This window comes from Dendronephthya gigantea, unplaced genomic scaffold, assembly GCF_004324835.1.
Source record: "Dendronephthya gigantea isolate DGI-Jeju-01 unplaced genomic scaffold, DenGig_1.0 000035F, whole genome shotgun sequence".
Lineage (NCBI taxonomy): Eukaryota > Metazoa > Cnidaria > Anthozoa > Malacalcyonacea > Nephtheidae > Dendronephthya > Dendronephthya gigantea.
Genome location: NW_021163045.1, coordinates 1,761,439 through 1,774,779, shown reverse-complemented (window position 1 = coordinate 1,774,779; position 13,341 = coordinate 1,761,439). Strand labels below are relative to the sequence as shown.

Here is a 13,341-nt window from a genome sequence, read left to right as displayed (position 1 = left end):
GAGGAAAGAACATTCAAGTTTGGGGCATCGCTTTTTTTCTGTTTTGTCGCCCAGAAATGCGGCCTAGAATTGCAAAATCGTTGAAATATTGCAACTAAAAGTATCGTGAATGCCTTGGACGAAGAAGGGTAAGTTATTTGGTTTAGAAATATCTAGTTTTTGATGTTAAAAATGTGTCCTAAAAATCGTATATTAAACGTTCGCTATTCTAAAACGTTCCTTCGACGTTTTGAACTTTTTTTCTGTTTTGTCGCCCAGAAATGCGGCCTAGAATTGCAAAATCGTTGAAATATTGCAACTAAAAGTATCGTGAATGCCTTGGACGAAGAAGGGTAAGTTATTTGGTTTTAGAAATATCTAGTTTTTGATGTTAAAAATGTGTTCTAAAAATCGCATATTAAACGTTTGCTATTCTAAAACGTTCCTTCGACGTTTTGACTAGTTTTATCTATATTTCGGAGGAGAAAATACCTTTTAAATGCTTAACTAATTCGTTTAAAAGAAGGGGAACCTGAAAAAATGAAGCTTCGATGTTTTAAGAGAAACATCTTCGATGTTTTCAGTGAAACATCAAAATTTGAAATTTGTCGTTCGTTAATAAAACAAGTTTCTACTCGGATGGTCTTCGACCATCGTACATTGACGTTTATGGTTGTCTACATTAAATCCGATAAGAAAGACCTCGCAGTTGTTATTTTACACCTTTATTTTACTATGTTTTAAATATGTACATATCTTTTTACAGTTATAGCTGTTTATAATCTATGATAAAGTAAAGCTTTACATCTAAACAGTAACAATTTGATAAATAATAGATTATTAAACATATTTACAAGTATACTATTAAATAAATATGGTTTGGTTGAATTACATGCCTGAGGCAACAAGAACATTCCATGCCATTCATTTAATATTAAACCCTTCAACAGTAAAATATTTTCACTTTGCATAATTTGATATCCCATAAATCTGGTCACTCCTATAGACAAGCACCAATATTATAATACAATCTGTTGCAAATTACATATATTACATTCATTAAGAATATTAAACTTCAGTAGTAATTCTTAATTAGAATTCATCTGAAAATGAGATTTTGGTATTGTACGCAATCAATATTCCATACTTCATTGCTATCTGCTTTCACCTAATAAGAAGATTGTAATTTCATTAGAAAAAGTGATAACAAAGCAATGCAACTATGAACAGCCTTCATGGATATTATTTTGTGTTCTCAAAGAGCTTTCTTTGCCACCATCTTATGAATCTAGTATTTATTCTGCTCTTTTTTCGTCCTGTGATTTTTCTCAGAGTGGGTCTGCATTGTTTCTTTTTGCTTTTAAATTTTCTAAATTGTTTCTTTGTCACCTCACGATGAAATAATTGGCTAATTAAGGTGGTGCTACCAAGTTTGTGTGTGAAATTATGTAACTTTCATGACTAAATTACTAATTTGGGATTCAAATCATTTGAAGAACTTATTTTAAGAGTTGATTATAAGAACCTTTTTGCTGTATGCATTTAAATAGATGACAAACAAATGTTACAAAGAGAGTCCTTCATATTATTGGAAACCAGTGTTATATCTGAGAGACACACAAAAGATGTCTATGTCAAACAGGTGTCAATTTGTAGAGCTCTACTTCAAATATTTGCATACTATACAGACATAAATATTGAATTGTTTTACCATGCATGAATACCAGGTTTTTGGGGGCTGGGGCCTTTTTTGAACAATTGTACCTTGTTTGATAATGATACAATTATAAACTTGAGAAAACGACTTTCTTACTATGCAAGCGTGTAGAAATTACTCTCAAATATCATTTTATTTGTTGGCTAAATCTTGTTCTTCTGTACTTGGCGACGTTCTGGTACGAATAAGGCGTGCCATACGAATTTGGATACGAGTAATGATTTTAATGATTGCAATGCTGTGTAAGTGACCAAATTGCAGCGACAAAAAAAATTATTCTATCCAAGAGAATGCTGTTGACGATAACGGAGACCACCTTACCTTAGATTACATTTAGATGTATTTAAACACTGCAATAATCCTTTATGCTAGCTTTGGACACTTGTCGAACTTTACTGGTTTTGGGAAAATCTTTTCCTGCTGTCGTCTCGTCGTTTTTTCTTTTCTTTGCGCGAAAGTAGTCTAGAAATATTAAAGAAAGATTTTCGTTGTTTTCAATGGTAAAGTTGTAATGTATTGGTGGCTTTAGTGCTGAATATCAGTCTTTGCTTTTTACTGGGCTGGGAAATTTGAAGAAAAGTTTGTCAATATTAGGTTCTTGCAACGTACTCAAAATTTTATAGTGCTACTAGCAATGCAAATAGCCAACAACTGAACAAAGTTATTTGTCAGTGAAAGTGAATTCCGGTATATTTTGCCCCAAATGGCCAAGGGAAAGCTTAGCTTAACGGCTTGAAAGAGTCTTTATTCGTGTTTTTTTTTAGAATAAAGGTCTCAAAAAGTATCCCACTGTTATTTTCTACACACAGAGTAATTGAGTAATCGACTTTTGATGTATCTAAACGTATGCACACAGTTTTTCCCACACATTCGAGCTGACCACTACACCAAAGAGCGTTTTAATTTCCTGTAATTCGAAATCCCAGCCGAGAATCATTTACATCAGTGGAGTGTCACCACACGTACGCAGGCACTATAGACAGCAATCACGGAAGTCCCGCCTTGTTTAATTTAAAACTTCAATGGAACCTCCTCCATGTTTACCGAAATCTTAATTTATCGCTGAATACAAACAAATATTGCTGGTTTTTCAATGGTAAAAAGTGTTTAATAACTAGTATGAAGCCTTTACGTCAATGGTACGCAAGTGAATTTAGGAAACTATGTCAAAGACCTCGTTTATATCTTGAAAATAGTTGTGAGAGTCTTTGCAGGAATTCATTATGAGATATTAGAATAACTAAAGGCCGCATACAAAGAAGATTTGGTTCCCACCAGATTTCTAATGATTTCGTGCAGTGAAGAAGGTGGTCAATATATTTAATAGCTCCTAAATCTGTCGGGCAATTTCGTAACCCGGCAACTGTCATACTGTGGGTAACAAATGATTAGGTTCGATATTGGCCTTCGGTCGTAGCGTTCACTGAATGACAGTCAGTCTTTGTCTTTTTGCCCTTTTAGAAATTGCATTAATGAATTTACAATGTTTTATATACTATGGCAAGCTGTAGTATATGCATACGACAAACGCACTCGTAATATAACAATGATATTGTAGGATTGCTGTGCTAAATTAAATGTGATGTGATGTCAATTAGATGTGAACTAGCCAGTTAGTCTGTTCTTCATAAAGAAACTCGCTTAGCAATATTTCAAATCCGTACGTTGTCAGTCTGGTACATTTTACGTTTTACCGCTTGAAAACCTGTTCACACTTTTATAGAGAAGCAAGAAATATGAACTTGACTTCTTTGAATGGAAGTGCTATAGGCCAAATGTACACAATATATTGAAAATAATTTCATTAATCACTTGCGGCTCGCTATAATATCTGTGCGTTCATCACACGATCATCGCCAACCTATATTAGCGCCAAAGCGGTCAACTTTTGCTTCGACAATACAACAAACCCGCTCATTGAAAAATGTACTGTAAGTTTTTTGCTATAAGAACAAAGAAGTTGAGTATTTTGTCTACTTGAAAAACACACATCAATTTGAAAGATCATGGCCATGAGAAAGGCCAAACAGACAAAGATTAAATTGATAAATGCTCTACATTTTGTATCTACTCCGCGTATAAACATCCGCTTATAACCTACGTATATTAGGATGAGTTTTATCTGCAATTCCATTTAGGCAAAAAGCTTTAGCCATTCGTTTGAAACTGTTTTAAATAGGTATAGTTGAAGTGTTTCATGAATCCGCTATATTATTTCCCAATAGCTGCATGATCTGGCTTTCTGCTCGAAGCACGTACTCTTCTCTTTCATAGGGGGGCCATGAAATACCGAGATATTTTTTAAACTATTGGTACTGCCCTTGCTTATAAAAATATTTTGTATATAACTTACCGGTTATTTTATTTTCCCCTTGGTGATTCGTTGGCAATTTCTTTGTTGAAATCTCCGTTGTCTCAGAAACAGTACTTCCCGAAACCTTTTCCTCTTCAGCTGTGTTTCTCACGCTACAATTCTCAGATGTGTTAGCGACTTTAGAAACCTTTTGCCAAACGTAACGTCCTCGTAACGGTTTCCCTTTTTCAAAATCAAAGTTATATTCTAATCTCTTCTCTCGTAGTCTTTCAATATTTTGTTTTCTAACTTCCTCGCGAATTTCATCGTGGTCCACTGTTCCAAACAGATTCCTACATACGCTTCGACTAGGAGTTATATTTTGTCTAGAAATTCCTTCGGAACAAATTGAACTGGCTACCGAAAAGTTAACCATTTTAAGCGTATGTACTATATGTTCACAGGCTAGAGACTTCGGTGACTGCGCATCCACGACTAACACAACAAGCCGCTTTAAACTGCCTTTATGAGTGCCAAACTGTTTGAACCGTTTGTAATTGTTATGCAAATGCGGCTGGATCTGAATGAATGAGAATTAATGAGTCCACACGAGGCGTCATTGTCTCGAAGTATAATCGTGTATCAAACGCAGTAAAGAGATCGCGAGTAACTTCTTTGTTTGTAAACTCATTATTTGTTTTAACTAGTTTTAAGCCACATGTCTCCTTTTTGAACAGCTTCTGTGAGTCTCATTTAGAACAAAGCTGGCGTATGCTTAGAGTTGTAATAGGCGGGATTCATTTTCGATATTTGGTGCCTTTATGAGCCGCTCAACTTCTGGTGTATCCGCAATAAAGGAAACATTGATCGACATGTTATTATCGGCCCTGATCGATTTAGTGAAATCTCAAAACCTGAATGATGTGAAACAGTCCTAACTGTAACCGGTTTTGAAACTGATATTCTGGAAAGGATCAGTGATTTGTAATTTGCAGTTTCAAAGTCTTAATATTCGAATGCACAACAGTAATGATGCTTGCTCAAACAGCTCAGACATTGAGCTTAACCTTTTGTGTAAACATGCTTAATTAATCTTCCCTTTTTTTATAATATTTATGGAATCTTTCCACCACTCCTTCTGCTCCCAGCGAAGAAAAACGTCCATGCTGCACTGATGGATGATTCAAAATTTAAGAAATTAAGTCTCGATTTAGAATCATTGCATAGCCCCGCCTCTTGTGTTTAATATTTTGGCATCACGCGTGTTACCAGGGAATCTCCAATTAGGCCACGTGGCCTAAACAGACAATATTCAAACACATTCACGTTGTAAGTAAACTCTGTCATTAGCTGAATTTGTTCGCGCTAGGAGAGAGAATACCAGTTTGGCATTGCAATTACGTCTGTTTACACGATCTAATTTTTTCCGTTCCAATTGACTTTTGATGTATGGAATGTCGTCTATTATTGATAAAGCAGTATTGCATTGGCTTTAGTTGATTTGCTGCTCATATACATTGCAAGTCAACAGACTATAAAACATCCATCAGAAGTGAATATCGTGTGAACAGACCTATATAGCCCTAAAATCCTTTCCTCGCTCCATCCAAACAAATTTGTCTAATGAGATGGGCACTACTTCAAGCATTAGGCCTTGTCTAACATGGTTGACATGCTAACATGGTTACTCTCTAAAATGGTTGAAAAATTTCGATACCATAATTTATCATTGTAACGTTAACGGTAAAGTTATGGTATTATAACTGCCTCGTTCCCAGTCTCTTTGTCTTTGATTTCTTCAGGAGAGAGAATACTTACAAAACAAGTTAATCGCGTGAAAAGTATTCCCATCATGCATCTGACACCTTATCTATTTCCACTGATCTAATAAAGTCTGAATGACAATCAAGCGACTGTGGGAACGGAAGTTATTATAACATTGTTTTTATTATTTTCCATTTTAGAGAAGTTTGTGGTTGGGTCGTTTCACCATTTTTATGTTCACATCAGCATTATGGATATAAATGGATCACGCGTGGAGAGGCTTGCAAAAAGAGCACCTGACAGAGGATTGGGATGGTTAATCAGGGTCACAAATGGTTTGTTGCGTTGCTATTTGGTGGGCGGTATGTTAGTCTATCGTCATTATTTGGCTTAAATGTTTGTAGCTTTTATGGTTTTCGTATTTGCCTCGCTTTCTTCCCAATGAAAGCAGGAATACGAATCCAAACGACTTGATTAGTGTATTTATACCACTTTTAGCATTGCCGTGAATTGCTTGTGCATTGGAAACATTCGATATTATTATTTTAGCTGCCAGAGTAATTCAAATGGTAGTAATTCCACTGCAAGACAAACGATTCGAGTTTATATATTAGCAATCTAACGGATATAAATATCTGATTAAAGAAGCCTAAATTATGCAGTGTTCCAAGTGGGAACACTGCGCTGATGGTAGTGCATAAAGCCGAGCCTGCCGAGGGTTTTATCGTCGAGGTTTGTGCCGCTTCCGTCAAACTGACGAATGAAGCATCTGGCGGGTGTGGTTGCCTTTTCAATGTTGAATGTTGCCTTTTCAAACTTGAAATACAATCACCCACGCCCTAAATCCTTGGGTTTTGCAAGCTCGCGATTTTGATTGTGACAAATATAGTTACAATTAGTCTATAAATTAGCGCACGAAATATCTTACATGACTGTCAATGACACGACAAGAACTCTACATTGTTCGTCTTGTTATTGAGCGGAACAGTTCAAAAATACTTCAAATCGCTTAACACGGAGTCAAAAACAAGCGTTGAAGTCGCAATGGGAGCTAAATAGTCACGTACAGAATTGTTATTTTACCAAAGATGTTTTGCTGTTTTTAATATGGACGAGAAATTTGATCCTTGCCTTATAAACAGTGTAAAATACGCTATCGTTTTTCCTGGAGAGGGATTAACTGAAACTACTGATGTGGCAACGAAATTATTCCCGGAACCGACTCTTGACAACCAGAGAAGCTCTATACGGATATAGCTATCATGCAAATATATTCCAAATATATCCCATACTGATTGTTTCCTCATATTTCAAATGAAATACGACTTATATCACAAAGATGAATCGGAAAATAATAAAAATAGCAATGCCCACGCAGCTCAGATTAGGTAGCTTGTTCCAGGAAGAGAAGAGTGGCAATGAACAATTCCTGGAACTAATTGGAAATGTATAAATTACCAGCGTTGGCAAAGGCAACGTGAGCATAACTCGTGCAATTTACAAACTTCATTTGTTCAGTTCTTTCCACTCAAGATGTCTTTCTCGCCCGCGCAGCAGAGCCGTATAATACTGGAGAAGAATTTGCTTGATAAGTATTTCCCTGGTCGAGTAAACTGGCATACTCCAGATGAAGATGACGCCTACGTAGAAATAAGAATGGTTAGCAATTCGGGTCGACAGTATACGCTCCGATCTTACATCTCCTCCGATTTTCCTAATTCTTGTCCTGAAATGGTCATGGTATCTCCAGGAAGTTTAAATCTAAAAAATGGTTCTCCATTGCCAAATGTCAGCCATGAATATCACACTATTGGATTGAAAGATGGTTACCTATTGCTCTGCCATTTTATCCCGTGCCAATGGACGAATGAGAATACTCTGTATCAAGTTTTTATGAAAGGTCGGTTATGGATCGAGGCTTATGAAGGTCATTTAGATACAGGAAAACGAATGGATGTGTTTTTGAAAGCCCAAGGTAGAGGAGGAAACTCAAACGGCAATTGTGTTTTGTCGTGAAATTTTGAATTAGATAATTTATGGTTTTTGACATCATATGGTTTTTTCAATAGATTAATTGTAGAAGATATACTTCAGATATCCTTCGGGACATATTTGATATAGAATTCTAACGATAGTAAAGCTTAAGTCACATCACGAAGTTATACTAACTTATGTAAGTTTCATTTGGTAAAACTGCTTTCAACATCTTTGAAAGCCACAATGAACTTGGTCTCTCTAAATGAATTAGATTATGATGTTGTGGGATTGTAGTAATGAAGAGTTGTTTCTGCGATGGTATATGTATATAGCTTTTGGCTGTAATGCTTTGGTTATGAATGGTTAATTTAATTGTTGTGAATTACTTTCACAATTTATCATACTGCTGATATGATATATCTTATTACTAGTTCATTGCTCGCTTCCATGCTTTGAGGTGTAACGAAAACCGCTTGTTAGTTAGCGATCTAAACACATTTTATATTATGAAAGAGTTCAAAAGAGTAACTATTGACTTGTGTTGAGGTTCAGATATTTCTACCTGTTGCGCAAGGAATTTATCGTGCGTTCTTTTGGTTTTGTTTTCTTCGGTTTTCCTGGAATAAATATGTCAACATACGAACAATGTTCTCAGTAAACATTGCAAAAAATCAACTTCACTTCTTCGTTTATTTATTTTTATTGAGAAAACCAATCTCATACAAAGTGGAATACTTGAGTTGTCCAGTGTGCTCAGTTCACTTTCCTGCTATATGTACATATTTTCATAAATTCGTTTTAATAAACAGTTCCTGCTTGTACTTCCGGCTTTTGTTACTGGAAGTAATTCCTAATATTTATTACAGAGAATTACAAAGAAATTCCTACGAAATTCTCGCGTACAATCGACTGATTTCTGGAACAGCCGATTGTCCACGCACACGTCTTGGTTTTTTGTTTCGATTGATTACGATTCGTAATTTATTAAGGCATTCCATGAAGCTTGCAAAATACCAGAGAGATAATACGAATGTAGATGCCAAGCGTCTACAAACTGAAAGCCGTGTACTTGCATTGTATATATTCGTGATTGTGTTGAAGCTTTCACAGAATCAAACCGAGAATCGAGGCACTAAACTTTTCTCAAATGTCGACTAGTTGGTCTGAAGTACAGCGAAACCGCTTGGCTATCGAGAGGGATATTTTGCAACGATGGTTCGCCGACAAGGTCAAATGGATCAGACCAACTGAGCCATCTGAAGCAAGGGTGGAACTTGATATAAAGAGCAGCTACGACAAGCCATACAAACTCCGCTTGTATTTACACGAAGATTTTCCCAATTCCTGTCCACATATGGCAATTGTAAATCCCGCAAATTTGCTCACTAGAAACAACTCAAAGATGCCATTACTGGACAAACGATTTCATACGCTCGGGCTTACAAAAGATGGCTTTACAAAACTGTGTCATTTCTCGCCTGACCTGTGGACAGCAGAAAATACACTCTACCAGGTTTTGATAAAAGGTATTATGTGGATCGAAGCGTATGAAGGCCATCTTGAGACGGGGAATTCGATGGACACGTACTTAGGAGAGCAATTGGAAGCAGTTGGTGGGCAAAATGAGAGGAGTGAAGCGCGGAATCCTACAATTGATAGGGAAAGTCATGAGCAACCGGAAGAGAAAAGCAGCTGCTGCATATCTTAAATTGAACAGAAAATGACCATTTATGAACTTTCAGGTCGCCTTTAGTACCTAATGAATCGGTGTACATACAGCCTTAGTTTAGAATCTGTGTTTTATATGTCTAATAGCTAGAGGATAAAGAAATCTTAGGAAATATAAAATGAGCCAGTTTGTCATGATTATTTTATTTTAATTTTACATTATGTATCAATTATACGTTATGGTTGCACTAACTGTATATCAGTCGAGTGCTTGGTACAAATGTGCAAGATAGATCATATATTCTGTAGTATATAGTGAAGCCGGCTATTGTTACATTTTTAACAACTGATTGTGGCATTTATGTTATGGAATTATTATCTGATTAATTTCGCCTTTATATATTTACTGATATCTCTACAGTCACCCAACTACTTGCTGCTGTATTTTCTTACTTCGTGATTTATTTTAAGCTTATTGTTTACTACATGTCTCACATCCACATAATCTCTTTATTTCATCTACAACAAAACTTGATTGATGAAACTCTTGTGAATGTGCTTTTGCTGAATTCGAAGAAGATATTTCAACAAAATACTCGCCACTTTCCCCCCATTTTAACTCAATTTCCCAATTCTCAGAATTATGACCAAATCTAAGCACCAGCTTATCTACAAATTCTTCAATCATTATGTGGTCGTCATCCTGCACGCCAAATTGACTTTTGACTTTGTGTTTAATACTTCTAACAATACTCAAGCTTTGGGTAATTTTACTTTCCAGATAACCCTTCGTTTGATTGCCGCCAGAAGAGCCAGTTTCTCTTTCGATATTCGACCGACGTCTGGGTTCTCTCTCTCTCTCACGTGCGGAATCCAAATTACTTAGTTTCTTCTCCGGTGTCTTGATTTCTTTCACAAGTTGTCCTTTCCTCTCGCCTGAATTCGATCTACTTTCGCTTTTGATTTCATGCCAGTTAATTTGAGCAGCCTCGGCCACAGGTGGTGCGTCTTTTCTGAATGGACTCTCGTTTTTCAGAATATTTACCTGCAGACTTCTCTCTAAATTGAAAACATGTTCTCCCCTTTGTAACACATAAAGATGTGATCCGTACGCGTGCAACAAACCTGACTTCTTCGTGTCGCTCACATCAACTATCACATGCTGTCGTCTAGTTGACAGAGACTCTTTAGTTTGCACGAGTGCTATATCATATAAATGTTCTGTGTACTCTTTTGCAACATATCCAACGCAGTTTAACTTGTGCTTTTCAGCGTATTCGAGTTCTTTCCCACATGAGACGACTAAGTAGACAACGACGTTAGAACTGTGTGTCCACAGGCCGTATAAATAACAACTTAAGCCCTTTATTCCTATTGGGGTATCCAGACGGCTTCTTAGCCGCCTGAGTTCACCTTCGAAGATATGAACGCATTGTGTTATCGGGATTCCTTGATTTCTTTCTGATGGCATTTCTTTCAGTATTTCTATGATTCAGTGCTATGTATGAAAATACAGTCGGGGCAAGGAAGTATCGCTTCCCAATGATGATATTCTGAGATGACTTTCCTTGCAGTGAGCAAATGACGTAACGATTGACCTAAAATGGATACATCAGAGGTATATAATTTGGATCGACATATATTCACAATGGGTATAAGCCAATGTTCAATTTGGTAGTTATAAAAGCGTTGTTATATTACGAGCAACAATCAATAAAAAAGCTGCCGCGAATCCTCACACGTCAACTATAATCAAGCATACTTTCACTATCAACCGTTCTATACTTGAGTTACTTACGTACTTTATATTTATTGATATATAAATGCTTTTGTTGGGTCCACTTCAGTGTTCACAGAGACCAAATAGATCCAAGTCTACTATTAACCTACGAAACAGCCAAGCGAGATTCTGAGTACTGTATTTACTGATAAGTTAAGTCGTGTGTACATGAATTGCCAACCGGAGTTGCCACTACCGCCGGATATTCGTAGTTCATATTTTATATACCTGTGCGATTTCCGCTCCTAACTTCCAGGAAAAACGCACGTTTCACTTTTGATTTGTGGAAGCATGGAGAGAGATTCTAAGTATAATAAAACCTGGATGTAGTGGATGAGTCGTGTGGAAACTGGATTGTGGCACGGATTGTGGATTCAGATTATTTATAATTCCTTTCATTTTCTTGGTACCTACATCAGCAGTTTACATGAAGAAAAGAGACGGAAGCATCAGAAAACAATGTCGTCATCTATTTGTCATTCATCTTAAGCGATGTTAAGACGAAACAAAGGACAGTTTGTCCTACCGTGTCTCCAAATCAACATTATATTTGTCGATGTATATAACCCGTCATTGTTGGCATTGACATCAATATTGTATGAATGTTTTTGTGGGAAACAAATCGTTAAATCGCGAATCACATCTTCTGTTTCTGACAACTAGTAAGTGCCATATACCCATGATCGTTTGCGAGACTAAAGTACACGATGCATGGTCAGATGACCGACTTGCCAACTGAAACATAACTTTTTTCTGGATATACCTCGCTTGCTCTTAAACGAGAGTCATGGGACAGAATCAGTCGTCAGCCATGTCTGCCTATGTCCCAGTAAAGTTCGATTGGAAAGAATACCAATATATAAAGACTCTTGGCGCTGGGGGTTTTGGCGAAGTGTACTTGGTCACCGACGTAAAAACACATGTAAAATTCGCCTTAAAGAAGATAAAATGTGGATCCAATGATGATCTCGAGAACGTCATGCAAGAGTTGAAATCTATGAGCAAACTAAAACACCATAACATCATGGCAATGTATGAAACACGTTGCAAGCAGAAGGATGATTTCTGGGCTGAAATTTACATGATCTTCGAGTATTGTTGTGGCGGAACTCTTAACGACCGACTGGACAAACCAAGTTCTAAAGCTCTCGATGTTAAATGGATGCAACAATTATCCGAAGCTGTGGCCTACATACACGCCTTAGAGCTTGTACATCGTGATTTGAAACCCGACAACGTCCTTATGGACGCGAACGATAACGTTAAAATCGGTGATTTTGGCCTATCGTGCGATTTCGTCGCGGCGAAACGAAAAGACCAGAGCTGGGAGAAATACTACATGACCACGCAGTGCGGAACGTTATTTTACATGGCACCAGAAGTTTTCAACGGCCATTACACGGAGAAAGCTGATGTTTTTGCATTAGGTGTTCTTATGTACATTATAGTTGAACGAAGTTGTGCGGAAATTAACGGAATGAAATTTTACGGCATTTTTATACGTGTGGACGAGTTCGATCGGGCACCATTAGGAATGCAAATGTATTCAGATAATGCAGGACTCAAAGTGCCGTTTTCAAAAAGTAGTCCTAAAATGGCTCAAATTGTTGGTTCTGCTCTGTTTTTCGATCAAAAGAAGCGTGCATCAGCGTCTACTATCAATGGAAAGTTGCAAGATTACGCGAAAGAATTGTGATTTGATGATTTTTATAATTCCAAGCATCAATTAATATGAATTTGCAGTTTCGTTTTCCGGATTCTGCGAAAACAGCTTCAAGGGAAATCCCCTTACAACTTATTAAAATGTGATTGAAGACTTAATCTCTGACGTAACTGTAAAAGATTTATTTTATAATCATTATAAATGCAAGATTATATATTTTAATATCTATACGAATATGTTGCAGATAAATGTGTAAATGCGAATTTTTTTTTAAATGCACGATTATGGACCTGGCGAACCTATATGTGGTTAGCGAGTAATATATATCTATGTATTGTAATAGAAGTATAACCAAAATATTTTTACTTGGAAAAAGATTGTGAAAGTAAAATTTTCCTGGAGATTGGAAATTGACATGATGCATGGTATTTATCTGTTTTTTAACATATATTCACGTCCTTAATTTGAGTTTGCTTTCTTAATGCAGTCAACAACCTTTT

At 36.6% G+C, this 13,341-nt stretch overlaps 2 protein-coding genes across 3 annotated transcripts; one reads left to right on the top strand and one right to left on the bottom strand.

The window, feature by feature from the left end:
* Nucleotides 1-9,577: 9,577 nt before the first annotated feature.
* On the bottom strand, nt 9,578-11,767 carry LOC114525645. 2 transcript variants are annotated; one of them, XM_028547045.1, is made up of 4 exons: nt 11,705-11,767; nt 11,407-11,588; nt 11,201-11,284; nt 9,578-10,996 (listed from the first exon to the last, which is right to left on the bottom strand). In XM_028547045.1, the coding sequence occupies exon 4, from the start codon at nt 10,867-10,869 to the stop codon at nt 9,871-9,873; it is 999 nt and encodes a 332-aa protein (XP_028402846.1). In that variant the 5' UTR covers nt 10,870-10,996; nt 11,201-11,284; nt 11,407-11,588; nt 11,705-11,767; the 3' UTR covers nt 9,578-9,870. The 2 variants fall into 2 exon arrangements, with proteins under 2 accessions (XP_028402846.1, XP_028402845.1); XM_028547044.1 differs by lacking the exon at nt 11,705-11,767 and adding an exon at nt 11,593-11,679 and having other exon boundaries at nt 11,407-11,482.
* Nucleotides 11,768-11,864: 97 nt separating this feature from the next.
* Nucleotides 11,865-13,260, top strand: LOC114525648 (serine/threonine-protein kinase PDIK1L-like). The gene has a single exon (XM_028547049.1). It carries the CDS (start codon nt 11,966-11,968, stop codon nt 12,872-12,874), a length of 909 nt encoding a protein of 302 aa, XP_028402850.1. The 5' UTR covers nt 11,865-11,965; the 3' UTR covers nt 12,875-13,260.
* The last annotated feature ends 81 nt before the right edge of the window (nt 13,261-13,341 follow it).